The following is a 25,560-nucleotide window of genomic DNA, read 5'->3' on the forward strand; positions in this document are numbered from 1 at the left end:
CCAAGAAGGTCCTGCTTCCCAGCTCTGGAGCTCTCTGTGCACAGAAAGAGCAGGGCTGCAGGCATTGTGCTATAGCAATGTCGCATGGCTGAGGTTATGCACAGTGGGCCAAGAAGAGTAGATTGATGAGAGCACCACATGTGTGGAAACCTGGATCTACGGGATGTTTCACAGGTTTTTAGGGGAGAGACTTCCACCTGAATAGCATATTTAATCAGTTCATGTATTATGTTCCATGTTATGCAACAAATTGTGGGAGAGGTAGGAAGACACTTCTGCCTTGTGAACTATCCATGGCAAAAACCAGCTATGCAAGAAGTACAGAAATTACTTCCCGTGTTGTGAAAAGCTGGCTGTGCCTGTGGTAAGGGTCTTCAGTTGTTCTCAGACATGGGGCATCCCCACACAAAGGGGGAAGTCTACTAGTACATCTATTTAGGGACACTTCACTTTATGGCCAGAACACTGTAGGCTTTGTGGCTGTTTCTGCAAAGCAGATGAGATATCTGGAGTAAAGAAAAAGCAGAGCCAACTAGTGAAGAGCTTTGCAGGGAGCAGCTCATGCAGAGTAAACAGTGGTACTTATTGACCAGCAACTGAAATGAGGATAAGGAAAGGCTTTCCTGGGTTTGAGAAATGGAAGACAACAAACTGTGAACGAGCAGAGCTCACACCCTTATAGTGCTTCTCTGAGGAGTGATAAATATTCCCATTATCATTCAGTGATTTTGGAGAAAGCATTTGTCTTTGATTCTTTTGATAATTCTTTTGCTTCCTTTCTCTTAATTTTTTCTTTCTTCTCCTCTATAATATTGTCTGATTAAACTTCTTTCATTGCCTATTGTGAAAAAGCAGAGTTTGCTAGGTACCAGCATAGAATAACTCCATTTTTTCAACTTTAACTCTACAAACTGAGGCCAATGCTGCTGCCAGGCAAAACTCAGCAGAAGAGTCATAGAGGGAAATTCAGGCTTATATGAAATTCTTGTGCATCTGACACAGAGCTTTTGAAATTTGGAGAGACTGACAACACCACATAAGGCTGCATGGTAATATAAATACTGCTCTAATGAGCAGTCTTCAGCTCACACTCAAAGTCTATGCATAAGAAGGGGCAGAAATATAATATCAGATGGTTTGCAAAAATTTCCATTGGTTGGTGCTGCAGCAACAGCAGAATGCTGCAGGTGGTGTGACTGTAGTAAACCAGGCAGACGAAATAAGCAATGCCTCTGTAACCTCAAAAGTTACAGAGACTATTGCCCTAACTGAAAAGAGGAAAGCAGATGACTGACCCTTTCTTACAAAATTGTAATAGAAGCTTTTCGTGTTTAGTATATATTTCTTCTCTGCTCCCATTCTTGAATAAAGACGTCTTTAATTGAGATGTATAAGACTTCTGCTTTTTTATTAAGTCTTTGAGTAATAAAATATTTTTTCTGCACAATTCTTTTGTTTCTATTTGTGTTTTTGCTCTTGTTTGCATTCCTGCTCTAAGTATGGATATAAGGGACAAATATCCAGATAATTACTTGCACTGTTTCCCTGAAAAATCAAAGAAAAGTTCCAAGAAGCCAAACTAAGGGCAAAGAAATATCAAGGCTAATTAAGGGAAGTCATATACATTGATCTACTGAAGCAGGCCTGCCAATAAGCTCAAAAGCAGCCCAAGTACTGCATGTGACAGTGACCAGATGGCACGGACTGGTGCAGAAGCAGGAGGTGATGGATGCCTTTCTGTGCATCTGCTGGTGAAAGTCAGCACCAGATCTAGGTGCCATTCCATAGCACTCCTGTTAACCGAGGAGCCACTGCCTGAGCACTCTGACACCTTTCCAGGAGCTGTGTTGTGGTGTGGATTTTCTGCTTTAAGTTTTCAAGCTAGCTTTATATTTCATTTGTGTGTTATGATTTAAATTATACATGCCGTTATGTGTAATTTCTCTGTGTCCCTGCCTCTGTTTCTAGAACCTTCCTTGCCAATCTTCCCTAACTTGATATATCATTTGCTGTTTCATATCATTACACTGCTTCTGCTATTCCCATTGGATTTAGTTCCATATTCCCTACCCTAGAGTCCTCCCTGAGTGCATTCTCATTGGTTGTTTGCTTTGTATCGCCCCGTCTATAAAACCCACGGCGGGACATGTGCTCCCCGTCTTTGGGGTCCAGCTTTTAGTTGTTATGCTTCAGTTATACCTGTAATAAATCTCCTTAGTTTACCCCAAGACCCGTCTCGCCTCCACTCCATCTCTGCTTCCGAAATAGACACTGCCGAGAACATCGGAGTCCCTGGGTGGGGAGGTGAGAGCTCCCCAGGGGGGAAGGTGTCGCACCCCTGGCCGCTGTGTGCCCTGGGACTGAAGAGAGTCACACACCGCGACATCCTGGCGCTCAACGAGGGGCCTCCCTGCCTCTTCTGAGGAACCAAACGGGCAAATTCGAGGGCGCCCGCCTCGCCAAGGAAGAGGAAGGGAGGAAAGAACATCGGCGGCACGGGACTCTTTGACTCCGGGGAGGAACCGAAAGGCAGGAGCGGTTCCAGGACTCCTTCGTGCCTGCCCCCAGTGGGGGTGTGTACCCGAGGACGAAGGAGAAAGCTCGCCGAGAAGGCCCTCGTGAGGTACGGTGCCTTGGAGGGAAGGCGCAGAGGCACGCCGTGGCTGGGGTCTCTGGCGTAAGTGACTCGCAGAGATGCAGTCACGGGGGCGGCGAGCCGAGAACAGAAAGGGAGCCCTCGGCACGTGTCATCGAGACCTGCGACCCGATCAGCTGCGGGAGGCGTGGTGAGCCAAGAATAGCTAGATCCAGCGCCAGGGCGGTCCGCCTGGGGGGACTAGCGCCAGCTGAGCCTGCGGGGAGCCGAGGTGCTGCGAGGACCAAGTGCCTGGAACGGGTAAGGCTCCGGGGTCGCGCCCCAGCAGCGCGCAGGTTTTAGGTCCCTACCGGTTGGGAACTGGCCAGGCCAGTGGGGAATCCTTCTCCCAAAGGAAAAAAGGGTGGATTGTTGGTAGCTTATTGTCCAGACCTTACAGATGTCTGCGGCAGATAAAGTGGCAGCTTGAGTGAATGTTTCGAGTTCTCACTGCCCCTGCTCGGCCCCAATGGGGGAACTGCAGTAAGTTACCTGAGAGAAAAGCCTTTGAGGAGGGAAGTAGGCTCACCAACCCATTCCTTTCACTCTCACCCCCTGTAACCAGGAGTAAGTCATGGGGCGCATCTTTGGGGGGAGGAGGGAGAGTGGAAGGAAAAAAGATAATGGAGCAGAGAGTGTTGAGTGGACAGCGAGACGTTTATGTTAGGTTTAAATTTATTTTAAGAAATTATGGGAGAGAATTTGAGAAAAAAGATTTTAAAAGGATAATAATTTTAATTTTTGGGGTTTTCCCAGGGACCCCAATCAATGATTTCTTTAGGATTGAGTTTTGGAATTTTTGGGAAAATTGGATTTTAGAAGATGAGTTAAAGGCTGTTTGTGTTATAACTAAGGAGGCCCTTTACCACTACGCGCTGCGTCGAAATTCGGTTGCGTTGGGCCCCTCTCCCATAGACTCTCCTGTGGCTTCTGTGAAGCCCCCCGTAACCCCAATCCCTCTGTGGAAAATAGGGTTATTTAATTCATGTTCTATAAATAATTATAGACTGGAAACTAATATATTGCATAAAGGTATGTGTGTCTGCTCAACCCGCACGTTTCACGGACTTCTGTAAAGCACCTCTCCTGATCTCCCTGGTCCAGAAATAGAAGGTGAGAACACGAGGCACTGATGAGACAATGAGTACCGATCAACCTACCCTTGCATACATGCAGCGAAAATTACCAGGACTTACACCAGTCGAATGCTACATGCAGAAGAGTCATCACACACTTCTACGGCTCAAAGCAGGGACTTACACTGATCGAGTGCTACGTGCAAGAGGAATCATCACACACTTCTACGACAAAGCAAGGACTAACTCTGGACATTAGCATTTGAATGGGCCAAGGGATTCTTTCAGAATAAACAAACTTAATGGCCGGTGCTTAGTGGAAACAATGGGAGAAAGGCTGCCGAGGGTGAAATTAAGGGTATTTAAGTTAAGCCTCTAGGTGGGCAAGGCGTGAACCCAGCTAGAGACTCAGACTGCCAGGGTTCATGTCTCTGGGTCACCCTTGGCTCATTTTTTCCCGGGAGAAATTCTGTCAAGTAAGTGTCGCTGATTGTGGGGGTTTGTTTTTCTTATTGCTTAAAATTCTGTAATTTGATTCCAAATTTTGTGATTGGAATTTTTAATAAACCAAATTATTGAATTTGGTAATAAATTGTCCTGGCATTTATAACACCTCCGACTTTCCTTAACCCTTGTCTGTCCCCTGAGCCAGCCGCCATTAACTTGGGTCAGGCAGGCTCTCCCCTCCAAGATGGCGATGCACACGCCGCCTGGAACCCACGTTCCCCTGCCTCTCCTTCTTTTCCGGTCCCTGAATCTGTCCCCGGTTCCACGCCTTCCTTCAATCGCCCTCCCTTCCGTTGTCACCCTGATACCCCTCTTTCGTGGGGTCTTCCGGGGGAGGGAGAGGAGGGGTCAGCCCCTTTGAAGGGACGCCGAACCGCGAACCCCACTCCTTCTTCCGGCCCTACAGCCCCCTCCTCTAAGGAGGGACGCTGCTCCTCAGATGGGGGAGGAAGAGCTGGAAACCCAGGCTCCGGGTTGTCGTCTTGCTCCCCCCAAGATGGCTCCGCCCAGGTCGCACCTGTTACCGATACCCCAAAACTGAATGTGACAGTTACCCAATTCCTTATTTCTTTTCTGCTTCTAATAATTCACTCATTAATCCGAATGTTTTTGCTTTTTTTTTTGAAAGGAATTTTCCCCGATTTAAAACATCAAATTAATTTGCTTGTCTTTGCTATATTATTTCTTAAATTTAGTCATTGAAAGAACAGACTTCAGCATATGCTGCAATTATTTCATTTGTGGTAACTACACAAACCCCTATCCATTTCCTGGTCATTCCTTGCCCAGTGTCCCTTTTAATTTCTTACTATTGTCATATTTATTTTTATTATGTTTATATTTTTTGTATTTTGTTATCTTCACTATATTGTATTATGTTTATTAATTTAAAAATATAGGCTCATTGGTCTACTCACTAAACCCTGTCCATTGTCTTTTTGCAAGGGCCCAGCAGAAAGTAAATGTCCACAGTTTGGTGATGAAAAACAGATTCAAAACAAGTGATACTTAGTTAATTAATTGTTTAATGACAATTAATTTCTTTTGTAACAAATTTAACTATAAAGCAATTTATTTTTATTTCTTAGAATTAGTATTTGTTTTCCAGACCAAAAGGAAGTGATTTAAATTAGATGCCTTATTTCATGAGCTTGATAAAATTGTTTAATTTCCCTATCCCAATTTGTTTTTCCTGTGTTGCTTTTAAACTCGAGTGTTCTCTGTGTTCCAGATAATTTTGAAATAATTTATCAAGTTGTGTATTATAGAAGGAAAGTCATGCTGTCACACCTGCACCTGCCACCTTGCACTCTGATGTTTTCATCTAAGGATTTGAGACTGCTGAGAATCTTTCTAACCAGCTGACAGTGAGAACAGCCATCAATCAGTTCTGTCAACAGAGAAGTTTGCTGCAACCTGCTTTGACTCAGCAAGTTTGTGTGTTTGTGTTGTAAATGTCAGCATCATAGATTTGTTAATTAAGAGAACTGATTCAGAGACTGAACATCTCTGTAGTTACGCTGTTCCTCGCCATTCAAAGAGCAGATCTTCAGCTGTCCAGAAGAAGATCCAGCACTGAGTGATTGCAGAGCAAGGGGCATGACCAATACTTCTGTTGTTTTATTTTAGTTATAAACATGATTTATTATTACCTTAATAAAGAAAACTTTACTTTGTGAAAATACAGTAATCAGGAACCCATTAACCACAAATTAAATTTGGCTTTTAAAATTCAAAGTTTAAGATTATCAGCTCGAACTCTAACCTCGAGACAGAGATCCCTGAAGCTTTAATTGGCCAAAAGTAAAATTTTGCAATGATGAATGCAGTTCCTGGATGCTGTAAATGCCAGTTTCTTTTAAATTTGCTTTCTCCCTTTTCCTTAGTAAACATTATTTTAGACATCACACTCTCTTTCTTTTAGAAAACAAAAGGAGGAGATGTTGTGGTGTGGATTTTCTGCTTTAAGTTTTCAAGCTAGCTTTATATTTCATTTTTGTGTTATGATTTAAATTATACATGCCGTTATGTGTCATTTCTCTGTGTCCCTTCCTCTGTTTCTAGAACCTTCCTTGCCAATCTTCCCTAACTTGATATATCATTTGCTGTTTCATATCATTACACTGCTTCTGCTATTCCCATTGGATTTAGTTCCATATTCCCTACCCTAGAGTCCTCCCTGAGTGCATTCTCATTGGTTGTTTGCTTTGTACCGCCCCGTCTATAAAACCCACGGCGGGACATGTGCTCCCCGTCTTTGGGGTCCAGCTTTTAGTTGTTATGCTTCAGTTATACCTGTAATAAATCTCCTTAGTTTACCCCAAGACCCGTCTCGCCTCCACTCCATCTCTGCTTCCAAAACAGACACTGCCGAGGACATCGGAGTCCCTGGGTGGGGAGGTGAGAGCTCCCCAGGGGGAAGGTGTTGCACCCCTGGCTGCTGTGTGCCCTTGGACTGAAGAGAGTCACACACCGCGACAGAGCTGCACACACCACCTGAGACTGTAACTCCTGGGACTGGAGTCCTGTCACAGTGAGCAGCTCCACGAGCAATGGAGCTTTCAACTTTTTGCTCACATATCCCCCCACTCTCAGATCCTCCTCCTTTGGGTAGCCATGGCCCAGCTGTCATCTTCACACAGCTCTTTTCCCAGGAGCTGATCCAAGGCTGGCAGCATCAGAGAGCTGGCCAGGGCCACTGGCAGCCAGACTGCTCAGTGGAGAGAGAGGACTGCAGAGCAAATTGGGGTCCTTGGGGCCAAAAGTTTGTGGATACTAATGATGACAAGCCAAAACTTCTCCAATGAAGATTAAATTCTTTTACATTGCTTATCTTATTTATATGATCCAATGTGCAGGGATCAGAAGCAAACAACAGGTACTGTTGCTAAGTGTTTCAGCACCTTCTGATGGGCTAAGATTTCCCTCTTCTCTTAGCAGCCAAAAGCTTTAGCACTGGAGGGTCTCTGTAGAAGAACCAAGGTGGAGTAAAGGGCTTGTATCTTCCTAAATTGACAGTTCATCACGATTTCATTGGATGTCCTGACCTGCAAGAAAGCTTGTGAACAATTTGTCATTTTCTATTCCTGCTATCACCCCTTAATGAGCACTTATACTGACATTTTCTAATCTGTCCTACCTCATCTCCCTACTTATAGATCAGTTTACTTCCAAGGGATATGCAATTAACATAAGTTACTAAGTTTGAGAAGGGATCCTATCCTCTTTTCCTTGTCCTTAGAGTAATCACCTACATAAAACTTCCAAGATACTTAGTTCTCCCAAGTTTGCGTTTCATCATTACTAATGACTTAAAGTGTTTTTTAACATTTGCAATCAATATTTTGCTTTTCAAAAATCACCTTGTCAAAGGTTAGTTGAAATATTTGGCAGAGTTAAGGGTACATAAAATGCACTTAGGTAAATACACATATGAATACAACCCTCAGAGGACAGAATATTGAAATTAAACAGTCCCCAAGGCTTGAAGACACATAGAACAGTTGCTTTAGCAAGATGCCATTAATATGCTTATGCTGACACTCCAGCCCACACCTCCCCACAGTGTTGCTTTGCTATCAGCCTATGAATTCAGCAAGACTGGAACTGGTAATTTACTCTCCAACCTGCTCTTGTCTTGCTGGTTTGGCCACAGACCAGCCATAATACTGGCCCTCCATGAGTTTGTGATAAATTGAGGGTAATAACACACACACACACGATGGCAAGCTAAGTGGGAGCACTAAAAGCATCAAAAGACATGAAGGTTAAAGCTGTGTATGGATAATTAAAAGAGGCATTTGAAAAAGAAATCTGGGCAAGAATTCTACTATCAATACTGAACTGTTTGCTCCTCCAGATTTCATTAGTGCTCATTCAAACTGAGCTTCTGCAAACAACTGCGGAAGTCTATCAGCCAAGTGATCCCTCACCTTGTGCCTCCTGTGGACTTTGTCCATGAGGAAGCCATCCTGAGCTGCACTAGAATTCTCAGGAAGGTCTGAAACATGCGGGGAGCTGTGTCTGGGCTCACTGGCATTCCAGCTGTCCTGGCTCCACACTGCCAGCTGGGGAACAAAAGCACCGTGGGGGTGTGTGGGAAGGATTTGGTAGCACAGGAGAAGGGCAAGAGGTTGAGCTGACCTGGATGACTTAGATGAGAACAAAGTACCCTGCAGGTGGAGAGAGCTGACCTTGTAAAAGCCTGCTCAGTGCCCTGGGCTCCTTGTTCCTCTTCCTTTCACCTTTGGCCATGCACCAATGAGAATGCCTTTCTGGGACTTTGGAAGCTGTATGCTTGCTGCAAAACTTTGCCTCTTGGGTAGTGGCTTGAGCACTGAGAAAGCTAAATCTGAAAACAAGAACCACGACTAAGCAGGTATGAAATTGCTGACAAGACTTTTTTTATGACTAAAACTACTGTCAGCAGAGTTCTGTTTTGAATTAATTGCTTTTCTTATCCCTTATTGTTTTATAACAGCTGAAATTGCCTGACTGGATGCCAACACACATGAACTACTAAATGGTTCTTGCATCTTATTTTATGGTCTGAACTCTGTTTTGAAATAAACTGCCTACTAAACAAAATAAGTTCCCTTGATTTTCTGATGATATATATATGTGGATTTTGAGAAAGGGAAGTGAGCATGGCAGGAAATTCAGAAATCACGAAAGAAAAAATGTTATGGTTATTTTTTCTCTCTTCTACAATACAGATCTACTGAAACTCCTTCCCTGTCCTGAACTAGTTTGTCTGGCCATGTGGCTGTAGTCTAGGAGTTTATATAAAGCTCCAGGGTGTCACTGTGGATGGTGCTCACATCCCATTTTCTTCATGTGCTTCTCATATTGCCATCTCAGATTCACATCTAGATGGAACAGCTGGGGCGGTGGGATGCTCTTGAAAGGTCCATGGGCTTTGCCATCAGCTGATGAGCACATGGAAACTGTCTCTTGGTCTTGCACAGTACATCAAGCATAGCATTCCTCTGTGCCCTCAGCTCCCACAGCTCCTGGTGTGCTGCTCCCATGGCCGTGCACACTTGGGCTGAAGGTGTGCTGCTTCAGAAACCAATTTCTGAGGGTTACAAGGGTTAGATTCTGCCATTACACATCCATGGTTTCCAGCAATGCTGTGTAATTGCCCTTTGTTGCCAAACTTTTCTGCCAAGTAGCCTCTTAGCTCTTATTACACAAAGAAAATGTCTCGTGTATATTCTCACTTGAGTGCTTGATGGTGGTTAGGTGGCTGATGCAGGTTGCTCATGGTACAGAACTATTTGCTTTTAGTGTGTGGTTCAGGCCATCAGATCACTTTTACTGAAACTGAGTGCACAAAGCCAGGGCGAGAGCAGGGCTCACCAGCCTCCTGCTCTGAACACCAGGCACATGCATCCTGCACCCCTCACAGCTGGGTGTCTTGGCCTTTTGCCTTGGGTCCTAATTCCTTACTCTTTTTATGTGCAATTGGCCATGAAGCTATTTCCTGACTTGGAAAAAGAGAAATTTGGGTGATCATATTTACTGCTTAGCATCTGCTGACCTCCCACAGAGGGGAGGAGATCTCTTTTAGTATCTTTGTGCTGAACTATAAGTAAATAAACAAATTTGTGGCAAAAGGATTAAGAAAGAGGGTGTTCCTAAAAAAGCATCTTCAGTGATATTAAATAAAGGTAAGCAGGGATGCCGAAGTCTCACAGTTGTTCTGCAAGCTACCCTGAGCTAGCGCACATATGGGCTCTGACCAGGACCCAGTGAAGCCTCGGGGCTTTCCGATCGCTGAAATTCTCACTTTGAGGACAAAAATGTCAGGCTGCGTTCCTGCAACCAGGAAGCCTCTGGCCTTCCACCTTCCCTCTTCTGTGCCTATTTCACCTGTCCCCCTTCCCATTGTTTCAGACTCAGGTGAGGCCAGGTTAGGATTTTTCCGTCTCGGTTTAAGAAAAAGGGTGAATGTTTTTGAAAGGTTTAACCCCTTTTGTCAGCTGTTTGAGCCATTGAAGTATGAAAATACTTTCCCTGTGCCTGCTCTCAGTTCTGCAGCTGATCTTGTGAGCCCCTGCAGCAACCCCAGCTCTGGAGGAGGTAGGCAGCCAGACCCGGATGGGTTTTGCTCTGTTCTTTCTGTTTCACAGTCGCAATGCCTTTCCTACGGCTGTCTGGAACAGCTTTGATTTCCCAAAAGAATTGATTTTGCCTCTGGGGTAAAGGCAGCAAGGAAAATAGAAAATGATTGTACCTCCCCGTCGGGGAATCGAACCCCGGTCTCCCGCGTGACAGGCGGGGATACTTACCACTATACTAACGAGGAAATGTACAGTTACTGGCTATGCAGAAGGGCTGATATTGTGTTTCGCAGCTCGCAACCCGGTGAGCGTTCGTTTGGGCCAACCACGCTTCTCGGCTCACCCGCTCCGCCTCTCTCGCAATGCACTATGGATTTTGTAGTTCGCCCGCAGTTCCCCCGCCCTCTCCGTGCGGGGGGCGGCACTACACCTCCCAGGGGCCTCCCCTGCCCTCTCCGCAGCAGGCTCCGTGCTGCCGGCGGTGGCACGGCCGGGCAGGGCGGGCAGACGGCGCGCGAAGCGATGGCGGATCCGAGCTCGTTCGCGTCTCCCGCGTGCTGCCTCACGCGGCACCTCCACCTGCGCTGCCGCGCGGACTTCGGCGCGCGGGTGCTGCGGGGCACGGCCGCGCTCACGGCGCGCGCGGAGCGCGAGGCGCTGCGCTGCCTGGTAACGGCGGGGGGCGGGGGGCGGGGGGCGGGGGGCGGGGGGCCCGGGGGCCCGAGGAGACCCCGCGGACCGTGAGGGCCGAGCCCGCAGCCCGCGCCGGGGCCGCTTCTCTCTCCCACATCCTTCCCTCGGCCGCCGTCCCCGTCCTTCCGTCCGTCCTTCCCTGCCGCTTGGCCTTCCCGGACCCGCCGCCCCTGCCTGCTGCTCGGCTGGAGCCTGACAGCGCCTCGCAGCCCCCCGCTCCCGCTCAGCCGCCCAGAGCCGGCGCGGTGCGCAAGGGAAGGGCAGGACCGAGTCTCTTCCCTGTAGGAGGCGAAGAGCGTGCTGCCGAAAAGATGGGAATAAATCACTGGAAATCTAGATTTAGGGCTTTTTCACCTGTGTGTTTCGTTATGTCTTCTTTCTCTGTTATCTCTGCAAATAAGCGTATGAACCTCTTAAGCTTCACATTATATCTGAAGTTTGGGGGTTGTGGGCTTTTCTCATATTGACTCCATAAAATTTTTTTGTGGTTGGCGCTTATATTTTTTGGAAAAAAGCCCAGTCCTGTTAGTAAAGTGAGTAATGCCTCGTTTGTGCTAAAAATGAGTAAAGGCACTATTTAATTCATCTTCCATTGCATGAAGGTCTGGATTTGCAGTGGTGTGTTCCAGGATGGAAGCCGTAGCACGAGTTTTTATACAGTTCTCCTCGCTTCACAGCAGTACTGTGGAGTTGTTGCCTTTGTAGTTTTTCTTAATAAACTCACTTCTATGGTTAGAAGTTGGTTTTCTTCCTCTTTCACCTCCAGCTTTCCCAGTTCAGTGCTGCTCTTCTAAAATGCTGTTTCCTGGTGGTCAACACAGTTAGTCAGCTTTTCTGGTTTTACAAAGAAAATACCTTTTCCTCCAGAGAGACTTGTGTTTAAGATTTCATAGTGCTGCATTTATTGTTATACTGTTTAACTGGTATGCAATGTGTTCTTTATCACAGGTCCTGGATACAAGAGACGTACAGGTCTTTAAAGTGACTGTAAATGGACAGGATGCACGATTTGCTTTTGGAGAAAAGCACAGTTTCAAGGGCACCCCCCTAGAAATCACATTTCCAAATGAACTAAGAAGGTACACACTTTTGCCTGTTCCTGTAGGTGGTTTTCAAAATGTACTGTATAAGCTGCTCGTCTGCCTGTAGGATTGTTGAGTAAAGCTTGCAAAGGGACTTACAAATTAGAATTAGGGTATTGCATTAGTTTGGTATGATCTTGTACATTAATGTCATATTTGGCTTTCATTAGTCAAAACTTTGGGAGTATTTGTACCTGTCCCCAGACCTTGTATCACGTACAAAATTACTTACTAAACTGAGTAGCAGAATTATGTGTAATGTGTCACAATTTTTCCAATGCTTCTCATCAGTAATATTGTTTCTGCTTTCACTGCTTGGTTCAGAATTGTTACAGTGTAGAGCACATGGAGCTACAGCCTATGTTGGGTCTTCTTTAATACAAGGGCTGATTCTACATTTCTGTAGAACTTCAGGTTACCACTATTAGACAGAAGCATGTTTTCAAATAAAGTTTTATCTTGTTGACTATGCTAAGTCCAAGTCCCTGAAAACTGGAACTCGAGTTTTGGCAGCATGATGGCGAGTGAACTAACCATGGTCTACCTCTTAAGGTGCATGAATTAAAAAGCTGTTGCCAAAATACAATATGGTTTTTGGCAATTTGCTTTGTATGTTGTAACTCAGTGGTATTTCAGTCCTCCATGGACTGAAAGCTGTGATTGCATAAGGAAGTTCCCTTGTTTGAATACAATTGAATATTAAGTTGCTTCTTGTTGCTACCTGAAAACTCTTTCAGTTTAGTCTGGTTTCCAAGCTTGTTTTGTTTTGTTTTGTTTTTTTTAATGTGGTGCTCTGAATCAGTGCAATGAAACATAAATAATGAGGAAGAGAAAGGGATGTTATAAAATAGCTGTCTCTTCTGGAGAAACACTTCTGGTCTGTTATGAAATTGGGCAAATTAAATACTTGAGCAAAGAGGCCACTTCAGAAATATAGGCCTGTTTCTTTTGTTTGACTTTCAGCTGCCTTTTTTTCTTCTTAAGTGCTAAACTTCCTGGTAAGAAAAAAAAAAAAAAAAAAGAGGGAGATATGAGTTGTGACTGTAAGAATTCATAATCTTGTGTGAGACATAGTCCCCCATGTAACTATCAATAAAACAGCGATAGGAAAGGGTGGGAGTTACAACTGAAAGTTTGATTGCTCAGAAAGCAATGTGCCTCATGGTAATACCAGTTCTGTTCTCTTTGCTTGTCTAATACGTACTTTGGAATACTGGTTGTAAACCAGATGTGTCTACCTGGTCAACTTATCTAGTGTCCAACTCCTCTGATTAGCTGAAATTTGTTCTGATTTATGGCTGGGTTTTTATTCCCATAGTTGCATGTATAATCTGGAACATTCTGAGAACAGAAGCAAATATTTCCATGTGCTTTTGGTGTCAGTGATGGTTAGGATATGTTTTTAATAAACAAGAGTATATGAATGTGTCAGGTTTATGTGTGTTCTCTTGTTAGCAAACTGATACCTGTCTTACACATAACTGCTAGTTTATACTTGACACTAGTTCTGACACCTTGAATGAAATCTGAACATTATTTATTTTTCTTGTTAACCCCTGCTGTTAACAGGAATTTTCTGTAATTACTGGTAATTTTCAGGGTGTTTTGTTCTTCTTAAGGAAAATACTTGCAGAACATTAATATCAGATACAAAATCTATTTTTAATCTACAGAATACTTTTTCTATGTTATTCAATCATGTGTCTTCTTATGTACAGTTTTGCATTTTTTGTTTGTGTATTGCAGAGGGCTTTTTACATTTACATGTACAAGGTTACTTAGCGGTGACAGAACTATATACATGTAGCTGGCCCAAATAATTTAAAGGAAAGGTCTGTGCTCTCCTTGAAGAGATAAGAGGAAAAGTATCTCATTAGTAAAAACAATAATAAAAGTGCCTTGGGATGTAAAACTTGAAATAAACTAGCCATTTTTAATACCATAATTGAAAGGGAATAATTTTTTTAATATGATACTTGTTCTCATTTTTAATGCTTTTGAGACAGTGCTGCAGACTTACTTTGCAGACATCTTTGCAGAGGAATTTCAGTGTGATCTGGATTTGTGTCAAAACAGTCTGTGTTCTTTATTATACAGGGGACAAGAAGCAATTGTTGAAATCTCTTTTGAAAGCTCTCCCCAATCTTCAGCTCTCCAGTGGTTTACTCCAGAGCAAACTTCTGGAAAGAAACACCCATTTCTCTTCAGCCAGTGCCAGGTGGAGTTCATTTTTTCCAGACTTGTTGCCATACCACTGTAATTTCCCTTGGTTTCTAAAGAACTGGAGAGGAAGGCTAGAAAGGGGAAGAACAGTAGCCTGTAACTTCCAGCTCTGTGTGTCAAAGGTCCTAAAGAAAAACACCTAATGTCAGGACATGGTTGAGATTTTATTATGTGTTCATAGTTTGGTAGTTCCAGAACTGCTTTACCCTCTCCAGTATTCTTGCTGAAGAGCATGCAGTCCTTCACAACCAGTACAAGTGTCTGTTGGTCTGCCTTACCCTATTAGTCCTTTTACAAAGGCCTGTAAGCTCTAAGTGATAGAAGTATTGGTTTGTAGATAATAAATTCTCTGGAGCAGCTATATAGACTTCCACTACAGTGTATTAGTTGATTTATTTCTAGTCCTCTGCATTAGAAAGACTGTTTTGTTTTATCTTTTTTCTTTTCCTTTCTCCCTCTCTAGGCTACCCACTGCAGAGCCATTTTTCCATGCCAAGACACACCTGCTGTGAAACTAACCTACTATGCAGAGGTAGATGAACCCAGTCATGTGTCTTAACTAAAGACAGTTGCTGCAATGGGTGAATTGATACTGGTCAGGGTGTTTTGGTAGCTGTCAGCATGTGGCCTAATAGAAAAACAGAATGTTGACTTTTAGCTTAATGTGAGCGGAAAGAACTGCTGATCTTCCCTGTGGCAGTTCTCTAACTTTATAATTTCCTTTTTGTATATATCAACTCTTTTATCATTGATATGTATCTATTTCCAAAAGGAAATAAAAATGCAGTAGTAAGAAAGAAATATGCTGTAAAATCAGGAAAAGCTGACAGTAAGACAGCAAGAAGTGCTGTCAAGTAAAAAATACTTGAAATGGCTGTCGTGTATGCCTTAAGTAATATATTCCAGTATATAGTTAGGGGATATTTGCAGTCCTGATGTAAATAGTTTTAAGGAAGCAAAACCCAAGATATGCACTGTGACATTACAATTCAGTTGTCTGAAGAAAGTGAGCCTGCCTTTTAACTTCTGTTGGAGGTACTGCTCTGATTAATTCAATATTGCCAGTCTTCAAGACAATATTTTCCATATGCCTTGTGTTCTGCTTGACAGAGCTGACCTAACAACAGAACAAATCTGGGCTGCTCTTTGTTATCAGCTTGTAGTGTGGAGCGCCATGCCGAGCGGCAGCTCCATTGCTTGTGGTGGGGTGCCTTTTCAGATATCCGTCCCAAAGGAGCTGGTGGCTCTGATGAGCGCGAATCGCGACGGAGAGGCGCCCGACCCCGAGGACAGCGCTCGCAAGATTTACCGCTTCAGCCAGAACGTAAGTGCTGCGGGCTGGGCGCGGCTGCACGGCTCTCATTCCCGACCTCATACCTGACTGCGACTCGCAGTCGCCTCAGGTATGGCTTTGGTGTCACCGGTGAATCACGTGACTCACCACCGGCCTTTGCCGCCCTAGAAATAGGCATTGTGGAACTGCAGCTCTGAGGAGACAACCAGTAAGTGCTGGTGGTGTTTACTGGTCTTTTTTGGCATTCCCAGAAAAGCCAAATTCGAGTTTTGAAAATGTTTCAGTACTCAGAACTAATCGGGTCAAAACCCTTTCTGTCTGCACTGATTCTTGGAAAATAATGCAGTTGCAAATAATATGGGAGCAAGTTTCGGAAAACAGACCCCGCAAATTTTAAGCTCACCAAGATCTAAGCAGTGAAACTCAGCATCAGAACCAATTTTTAGCTTGAAGTTAGGCAAACTTTGACAACAGATTTTTAAATTTTTTGGAATGTGAAAACTTTAGTTTCTATGGAAGGTCTCTCCAGCCAATTAAAGACTACTATTCTTTGGAAGTTTTATTAAGTGGTACAGCTGCTCCAATGACTCCACTGCTCATAAAACAGCAGTCTTGATTTATTCTTCTGGCATTTTTGTTCTTAGAGATTTTTGCGTTACAGTTCTGGTGTTTATGGGCTCTTTTAGTGAGCCCAGTTCATTTTGCTGAACAAGCAGATAAAATTAACATGAGATCTGGGCTGTTGGGAGTGAATGACTGCTGAGAGGGATGGGATTATGTGACTGGAGGAGAGGGGAGCCTACTCTGAACTGCAGCAGCTGCCGAGTTTGATTTGCCTGCTGCAGGAAACCTGAGAGAGGGGAAAAAACAGCTCCCTTATGTATGAGCTCATCAGTAGGCAGTGCTCTGCCCTCTGTGGAGCCAAAACATTTGCCACTCTCAGTCTACTACAGAAAACTTTTATCTTGTGTGTCATCCAGAGCTGAATGTTATCTGGGAATACACTGTTGATCAGCGTGGTGGACCTGGACTAGAAATAACACTTAGTGTAATTGAAGTTATAATACACTTTCTGATATAGAAGACCATTAGTTCTTTAGAAAAGGCATGTTTTTCTTTAAAAAATAATGCATTAAGCCCAAAGCACATAAATGAAAAAGGACAAACATGTGAAAAACAACACACACATCATCTGATGTACAAGACCATGACACTGATTTGTTAGAAGAGGTATCTGTTTCTTTAGATGAAAGAGGCAAATGCATCAAGCTCTTGGATATGTATGTGAGCTTATCTAAAACTAATTTTTCTGCTCCTGCATAGCCAGGCTGGAAAGAAAGGTAGTGGAGAGCAACCTCTGTAAAAACGAGCTTACAACCCAACAGGCATTGACATTTGAATTTCAAAATGTCAAAATAGCAAATTGGACATCAAAATGTTGGGCTGTTTGGATAGTCTTTTAATACCTCATCTACAACACAAGTCAAGTGGAGTTTGGTCTTTTCAAGAATGTGTTCTGTGGGTTAATAGATAAAATAAAAACACACATGATGATATGGGTATTTCAATAACAATATTTAAATGGTTTGTGGATAATGGTGGAATAAAATTTTCTGAAATTTTGTCTCCAATTAATTATGATTTAAAGTCTTTCTTATTTAACATTGTTTACTCAGATAAAGTGTAACTTCTACAACAGCGATGGCTGTATTATCCCCTTTTCTTTCCAGAACACTTGGAGAAAGCAGTTCTCTATAAAGTGACTATAAAGATACTTCATTTAGGAGTATTATCTCTATAAAGATACTTCAGTTAGGAGTTTTGCATTAAAAGAATAAATATTTAGAGTTTATTTTAATTCCAAACATGGAAATCAAATATATACATATTTATTTTTCTTGAATCTTGTTTTTAATGTTTTTATATCCATAAATATTCTTGTTTCTTCATTAAAGCTCTTCCTGCATCTTTCTGTGTGATAAAACTGCCCTTTATCTCTTAACTTCTCCTTCCATAAAATTTAATGGAACTGAAATGAATATGGAAAAATTACTTTCTTTTGAAGAGAAACCAAAGCAGCAGGAAATTTGTATGCAGATTTTTTTCAAACAGAGATGATACTTACAGTGTCATGGGTTTTGCCCAAAACATCTGTGAAGCAAGTACATCCTGTAGATAAAGGAATATCATTTGGGGAGAAAGAATAATATTTTTGAAAAAACAGTGCCTGCCTTTAAGGCAGGAAACTGTGGAGGAAGCATCTTTATCTACATGCCTTTGTTCTTCTCTGAGTCAGTAGTCTGATAACTGACATTACAAATAAGATTTCTTTATTTTTCTTGTGTTCTCCACTAGGTTCCCATACCTTGCTACTTGTTTGCTTTAGTGGTTGGAGCTTTAGAAAGTAGGTGAGTGAATCTGTACAATGTATAAATATTAATAACCATAATAAATCTTCAGAGTTTTTTTAAATTTTCTTTCTTGGTCTTATTTCTAGTTTTAAAGGATCTTAGAGGTTCAGTTAACTTGTTTATTTGTATCAAACACCATGTATCTTGATTTGCTGTTGAATAATTGTTTTAATTTTGTAAATTAGAGAAACAGCATAAAGAGTTTGGACCTGGAAAAGCCCTCAGTAGTTACATTTTAGCACAGGGAAGAAATAGATCTTTCTTAGGTAACAGTCAAGCCTTGTCAGGTACAAAAGGCAGAAAAGTATTGCTTTAGCTTCATTTCTCATTGGCACAAGCTTGTGTTGATCTAGACCACAATAATGCTTTTATATTAGGGCTTGATAGCATTTAAAAATCTGTAAGAGGTTTTCCTGGTTTTTTGTTCTGAACAATGCATGCATGTTGTCTTGTTTCTAAGGCTTTGCTTCAGCAATGGAGGGGAAAAGCAGACAAAGATTCTCTAATGAGTTTCCTCTGCAACATGGGTTACTTAAGAGCAGAGTTACATATATGCTGTCTGTATTAGTTTCCCATGGAATTACTTGTGGTTTGTGCTATCTTATTGGCATTTATTTTTACTTTCAACAGAAAGATTGGCCCAAGGACACTGGTGTGGGCTGAAAAGGAACTAGTAGATAAATCAGCCTATGAATTTTCTGAGGTGAGTAACTAACAACAAAAAACAGTGTTGTAAGATAACTATTTCACATAGTATTGCAAAAGAAACAGACTACAGTTCAGTGTTTTGTTCATCTTTAGTTCTCCTTTCTCTACTTCCCATCCCACAAAATGCTGCTATTCTATTGCAGGGCAAACTTAGTATTGAAAATACATGTTTTACATATGAGACTTGCTAAGGTGAAAGAGACTGAAATATGGAATAAATAGCTTATTATTTATTCAGTGTTTGTAGTCAGAAATCATTATAGAAACTAGTGTGAATTCTTGTTTCAGGCTGAAGCTATGCTGAAAACAGCAGAAGATTTGGCAGGTCCTTATGTGTGGGGACAGTATGATTTGTTAGTCTTACCACCTTCTTTTCCTTATGGTGGTATGGAGAATCCTTGCCTTACTTTTGTAACTCCAACACTACTGGTAAGTATAGCAGTGATAAAAGTCAGCTTTTCCTTGGGGCTTGCTTATCAATCAGGTGATGGATATTAATGCACAAATTGGATTACTCTTTCTAGAAAGACCTGTAACTATTCCTGCCTCCTTTGGAGCTAGGGATCATTCAAGAAACTGCATGACATGATCTATTTTGAGGTTGACTTGAACCTAACAACTAACTTGTTTTTGCCTTTTCTTTTTAGGCAGGTGACCAATCTCTATCAAACGTAAGTCAAAAATAGGTCCATCTCTTCCAGTAAAACACAACATGAGGTTATATCTGAATTCCTTTATAATAAATACATGAAAACTTGTTTTCTTATCATTCGGTAAACTAAAAGTTAAGGCAGTAACTCAAGAAATCTTACAAAAGTGAGTGTTAGTTTTAAGTAAACTCTGTAAAACTGGAGACATGTCTGTTTTGTATAATGGACAGATGGAAATAACATGGGTGCCTGTATACATAGGAGGCTGACTGAGGTTAGCTGCTCCATAGCTCTTTTACCATCCTGGTAAACCACAACACCTGTGTACAGTTATGTTTAAAAATCATAGCTGAATTGGCCTCGTCAAAACTGTTAGGAGATAACTTCTTCCTCTGTGTGTCTGTGCACTAGAACTCATATTATATCCAGATTCCTTCAAAGTGGAAATAGTGAGTATAGTTTGAATAAATACTTTTTTGTACTGTAAAGTTGAATACTCTGAATGCAATTTTGTTACCTGTATCTTTTTAAGACTGATGTACTGCTAAACTTAAAAAACCCCAGATTGTCTTAAACCAAGAATAGTTAAATGTTTGACATGGATACTTTTTACTGTATCACGATCATTAGCTTTCACACTGCAGAAGTTGCTTAGGTGGGAAAGCAGTACTAGTCTACCACTTGGTATTCTGTATTCTGAAATGTGATTTTATAAACGAGTTACCTACACCAAGCTGCCAGAGGAATTATTTTTGTTGATGACTATGGCTTTATGGCTTGAAGGCTGGACATTGAAAATTGTTTCTGTCAGCTAGGGTAGTGTTGGTCCTCTGCTTAAACTTTATACGGATAGGTCTGCAGAACTGTGAATGCTAACTGACTTTGTGAACATAACATGGTAAATGAGATCCCATCAATGCTAACTGACTTTGTGAACATAACATGGTAAATGAGATCCCATCAACGTTTTATTCTTTCTGCTGGGATTTGTTGGTTTTTTTCCAGAGCAGTCTAAATGGTGGATCTGTGTTTATGTTTTAGGTTATTGCACATGAAATCTCTCATAGCTGGACAGGAAACTTGGTAACCAACAAAACATGGGAGCATTTTTGGTGGGTATGATGTTCAATGCAATACAAATCATATTTTGAAGTTAATCTGTAAAGAGGCTGACTGAACTCATTTTGCCATGCTAGCAGTACTGACTTCATCCATGTCTTTGCAGGCTGAATGAGGGTCACACTGTGTACCTGGAACGCAGGATTGGTGGTCGGCTCTTTGGTGAGCAGTTCAGGCACTTTCAGGCCCTAGGAGGTTGGCGAGAGCTGCAGAATACGGTGAATAGTTTTAAAGTTACCATACGTGTTTCCCACACATAAAATTTGTCTAGTCAGCTTTCCTAATGCTTTCTTATTAGAGCATGAACAACTTTGATTCCAAGGTGTTTAATTGCTACCCAAGGTAGTAGCTTAATATACTCAGATTTGATAAAGCTTTTTGAATTGTTTTAAGCTTTTATGTAAGCATGAACATCTTTACAGCATCTTCTGTTTGTTCTGGGTGTGGCTAAATTGCTGTTATTACCTGGTAAGCAGCAGAAAGTTTATCAAAATTATCTGCAACCAGAACCATCAGATTTCCAGTGCCTCACGCAAGCAGCTGATTCCTTACTGTCTAAGAGGGTTGTTTAGTTTTGTGTTTTGGTAGCGTAGTCAAACTTAAGTTTTCAGATTTCTGGTCTGTGATATCTTACTAGTTCCCTGTGCAGCCTGAAGTCTGTTCTGCTCATATCTAGAGCTGAAGTTTTGCTGGCACTTCTTCTGTCAAGAGAGGTTTAAATTCAAAGGCTTAATGATGTAGTTCAAATAGTTTGTTAGTAAGGGGATAAATACAGCCAGACTAATAGGTGCTCATGGTTATGACAGACATGATAGTGATTAACTGCTTTGAGATAGCGGGAGCACAGAATGGTTGATTCTGAATTTTCATAATCTAAAGTTTATGCAGATTCAGAACTTCAGGAAAAAGAAGGAGAATGCTTTGAAATGAAGCTGTTTCAGTTTTGGATGGTTTATACCTTTATAAATAGATTTAGTACAGATCTGCAGGAGTGGCAGTTTTCTTAGATTAATATGTGTTCTTGTGTCTTTGACACAGATAAATACTCTTGGAGATAAAAATCCTGTAACTAACCTTGTCATTAATCTGGATGAAGTAGATCCTGATGTTGCCTATTCATCTGTGCCATATGAGAAAGGCTTTGCTTTGCTTTTTTACCTTGAACAGCTCCTTGGAGGACCAGGTAAGAATTAGTCAGATTTTACATGTTTTTGTTTTCCACCTTAATTTCAAAGAGTAAAATATTTTCTTTTTTGTTAGATGTCTTCATTGGCTTCTTGAAGGCTTATGTTGTGCAGTTTGCTTATAAGAGCATCGTAACAGAGGACTGGAAGAAGTTCTTGTACTCCTACTTCAAGGATAAGGTTGGGTAATATTGAAAACTGATTGTTTGAAACCTTTTAATTATGTGAAATTATGGCTTAGGTCAGAACTTATTTAAAGACCAGTTCTTTGTATTTCTTTTCTTTATTTCAAGAACTTAATATGATGTAATCTGGCATCTTATGAAGATGGGTTTTCATTATGATGCCTTTTATTTTTTTCCTTTTCGTAGAGGGTAATGCTTTGTTTTGAAGTAATCTGTGTAGGATTCTTCAGGATAATTGGAGGAATGTTATAAAATAAAACAAATAAATAGATTGAACAAATAAAAAGATTGAAACTAGATCTCATTTTCTCAAAAAAAAATTCCTAAAACCACATTTAAAATTTAATAAGTCTTTGTCTTGTTTTGTAGGTAGATATTCTTGATAAAGTTGACTGGAGCTCATGGTTTCATGCTCCAGGAATGCCACCAGTGAAGCCTAAGTAAGCTGCACTCTTCTGTAGTTCATCTTTTCCTTCTCCAGATTGCATGTGATTTTCCTAACAGTCATGAAGCAGTTTGTAAACAGGGTGAAAGTCTTATAAATGTTTTATTGGAAAATGCCCTAGTACTATGTAGGTGTATATAGCAGTAAAAGTAGTCTCTGTTAATGTTTTCAGTCTTTTGTTCTATGGTTATTTCAATATGTGAACCTTTGTTTTCAATATTTGGCAGGTATGATATGACACTATCAAATGCTTGTGTTGCCTTGAGCCAAAGATGGATCCAAGTGAGTAGTTAAAGAGTGCTGAAGTGTCTCTATCTTGAAAAGCTCCTTTTCATTACACAAAGTGAGCCATTCTTTTCTGAAATCTCTCATTTCTTCAGTGTGTGTATTCATAGTCACAGAATGGCTGCCAGGGATTTTGCATTTCCTGGACTAGACCTTCATCACAGAGTCAGGGGATTAGCTGTGACTTCTGTCTGTGAAGTGCAGTCCATATTTTAACAAGGCACAGAACCAACTTCTTGATGTACATATGTAGTAACTGAACAGAAAATACTCTTTTTCAAACCTTGATATTATGGCTTGATTTAAAAACAAATGCCAGGGTATCTCTACATTACTGATTATAATGTATTAGCAGTAGTTACTCTATGGTATAGTGCAGTTAGTATGCATTTCCCATCAAAAATTGGTACATAAAGTATATTAATTGATACCACATAATTTTCTCCTAGTTTAAAGCATAAAAGTCATACAACAAATAGAGAATTAAGAATTAAATTAAGTGGGTCAACAGTAAGTGTGGATGTCAAAACAGAAAATTACAACTGATTGTATTTTGAAATACCTATTAAAAATTAAGTAACTGTTCTCTTTTAGGCAAAAGAAAGTGATTTGGGCTCATTCAGCTCAGCAGATCTGAAGGAAATGTCATCTCATCAGTTAATTGAGTTCCTGGCACTGTTGCTTCTGGAGGTAAAGGCACACTTGGGATGACTTGACTCTGGTTCACAAAAGCAGATATAGAAGCTCTACTGTGCTTTAAAATTAAGTTGCTCTTTTTCTTTTAAGTTTTGCTAAATTAATCTGCTATTACTATGCATAGTTATTGAAACCTTCAGCCTTGCCTCCCTTATTATATCTGACTCTTCAGCTAATGAACAAAGTATTTTGGATTGAAAGCTATAAACAAAACTATGAGGTGCTTGAATAGGTCTGTATTGAATGTTATAGCAAATAAGCTATAAGTAAAATTGAACTAAAATACTATATTTTGAATGTTTCAATAATACAGAATGTGGGAATTAGGTAATATTTATTCCTTGCCCCTTTCAGTACACTGAAAAGATGAAAGGAACAAACAAAATATTTGTCATGGTAGGACTTCAGTTTCTGTGTTGCAACAGTCTTCTTGAATTACTCTGTTTACTATTGAAATGTCTGGCTTGAAGCCTTCCTCTGGCTTATTCTGACTGTGCAATCTCTTTTTCAGGCACCTCTTCCATTGTCACATGTCCAACGTATGCAGGAAGTGTATGACTTCAATGCTATAAATAACTCTGAAATAAGATTCAGGTTTGTTCTAGTATGGGCACTTTTAAAATCTTAAATGTTTTCATAGAACAAGGTGTCCTGCTTCACCTGAGACATCCTGTTTTACAGAACTGGGGCAGGGCTTGGGTTTGGGGTTTTTGTTGTTGTGGTTTGTAAATGCACGTGCAGGCATCATGCTTACCAGTGTGGTATCCTGTTATTCATAAGGTGGGCAAATGCAGTCTAGTAGAAGAACTCAGTGGACAGTGGATAAGCTGTTCTTTATTTTAATCTGGCATGCTAGCAAAGGAACCTGATGGCCTGATAACAAAGTATTTTAAACATATGGCTTCTACTTCTTGTAACAAGAACCAAAGTAAGTACATCCAAGTAGCTGGTGACATTCCATTTGGTTGGTTGGTTGTTTTATCCATTGGTCAAATGGGACAAGTGCTGTATAATTCAGATCTGAGTGATGCAACTGGACACTACTGTAATATAAAAAAATATATAGCTGCAGAAAATAATCTTCCATTTTGGAGGAACTTGGCTGCAATCTTTTCCAATTGTACAAAAATGTTGTTGTTTGTAATGTGCTATTCAAACACGACATATTTTATGTTGAACTCAGCTAGAATCTCATTCCCATGATGACACAGCAGTGCTCAATTTATGGGAACAGAATTCCTAGATAACCAACCACCACATTATCACAAATGAAATTATAAGGGCAAGTTTTTTGTTCTGCCCTCAGATGGCTGCGCCTCTGTATCAGGTCCAAGTGGGAAGAAGCTATTCCTCTGGCTTTAAAAATGGCAACAGACCAGGGCAGGATGAAGTTTACTCGACCATTGTTCAGGTAAAAATAGTCTCCAAATTGCAGGAGCTCATGCTATTGGCATTTCTAGTACAATGGAATGTATAATACTTGAAATGCATTTACTGTACATGTTGAAGGGGCATAATACAGAATTCTCTGTATACATTGGACAAGCTTATCTTCAGAGGTGCTTTCCACTTGCTGACATTTTTTTGCATAGAAGAAAGCTTAGTCCCAGGATGCACCTTAAGGCAAGGCTTTTGAGGGAAAAGTAAAACCTTTGGAAGATCCCTGTTGTATTATTTTCCTGGATTTTTGTCAAGGTGCCTCCCCCCACTCCTTCTTTTACAGGGACCTTTACAGTTTTGACAAGAGTCGAGATCTGGCTGTCAAGACGTTTCTGGAGCATAGAGCCTCTATGCACCCCACCACTTCAATGCTTGTGGGCAAAGACTTGAAGCAGGACCAGTGACAAATGTACTGATTTCTTTGAGATTTTTGTGCTGGTGAAAGAAGAGACTGATTGCCCAAACCGTTGATATGCGTGCTTGATTATGCCATAAAATGCTCTGCTGCTTTGGTACTTATGTAGTTTAAAATCAATTTTCTAAATTAATTAATTTTCCAAATCAAGTTCAGTACTTTCTATTTTGCATTTGCAACTAAAGCAGCAAAATTGCTACATCTCTGGAATTGAGAGAATTTTTTCATTACAAGCAATTTTTAGAATACACAAAAACTGTTCTGAGATGTGGTCATTTGTCAGTGATAAAATTGAAGAGCTTGGAAAGTTAATTGGTCGATGGTATGGCTCTTTGTGCACAGCAGTCTCTTCCATAGCACAGTGGTTGAAACTTCAAGTACCTAAAGACTAAAAAATAAATCTTTTCATTCCCTACTTGTCTGTCTTGTCTGTGTATTGATCTGTAC

General features: G+C 41.2%; 1 protein-coding gene and 1 non-coding gene across 2 annotated transcripts; one reads left to right on the forward strand and one right to left on the reverse strand.

Moving 5' to 3' along the window:
- Positions 1-10,456: 10,456 nt before the first annotated feature.
- On the reverse strand, positions 10,457-10,528 carry TRNAD-GUC (transfer RNA aspartic acid (anticodon GUC)). The gene has a single exon. It is a non-coding gene; the product is annotated as a tRNA-Asp (tRNA).
- Positions 10,529-10,695: 167 nt separating this feature from the next.
- LTA4H (leukotriene A4 hydrolase) lies at positions 10,696-25,528 on the forward strand. The gene is made up of 19 exons (XM_063396291.1): positions 10,696-10,952; positions 11,925-12,055; positions 14,156-14,276; positions 14,745-14,813; positions 15,501-15,605; positions 17,931-17,983; positions 18,617-18,689; positions 18,983-19,123; positions 19,342-19,365; positions 20,386-20,456; positions 20,570-20,681; positions 21,502-21,646; positions 21,724-21,827; positions 22,202-22,272; positions 22,505-22,559; positions 23,157-23,252; positions 23,770-23,852; positions 24,565-24,669; positions 24,982-25,528. The coding sequence occupies exons 1-19, from the start codon at positions 10,806-10,808 to the stop codon at positions 25,100-25,102; spliced, it is 1,827 nt and encodes a 608-aa protein (XP_063252361.1). The 5' UTR covers positions 10,696-10,805; the 3' UTR covers positions 25,103-25,528.
- The last annotated feature ends 32 nt before the right edge of the window (positions 25,529-25,560 follow it).

This window comes from Prinia subflava, chromosome 4 (assembly GCF_021018805.1).
Source record: "Prinia subflava isolate CZ2003 ecotype Zambia chromosome 4, Cam_Psub_1.2, whole genome shotgun sequence".
Lineage (NCBI taxonomy): Eukaryota > Metazoa > Chordata > Aves > Passeriformes > Cisticolidae > Prinia > Prinia subflava.

What these genes read in the sequence shown, in the direction of transcription:
- LTA4H (XM_063396291.1), top strand. Translation starts at nt 10,806, where the DNA reads ATGGCGGATCCGAGCTCGTTCGCGTCTCCCGCGTGCTGCCTCACGCGG. An exon ending in AACTAACCTACTATGCAGAG is followed by an intron (nt 14,814 to 15,500) that starts GTAGATGAACCC and finishes GTGCCTTTTCAG; the next exon opens with ATATCCGTCCCAAAGGAGCT. An exon ending in TTTACCGCTTCAGCCAGAAC is followed by an intron (nt 15,606 to 17,930) that starts GTAAGTGCTGCG and finishes GTTCTCCACTAG; the next exon opens with GTTCCCATACCTTGCTACTT.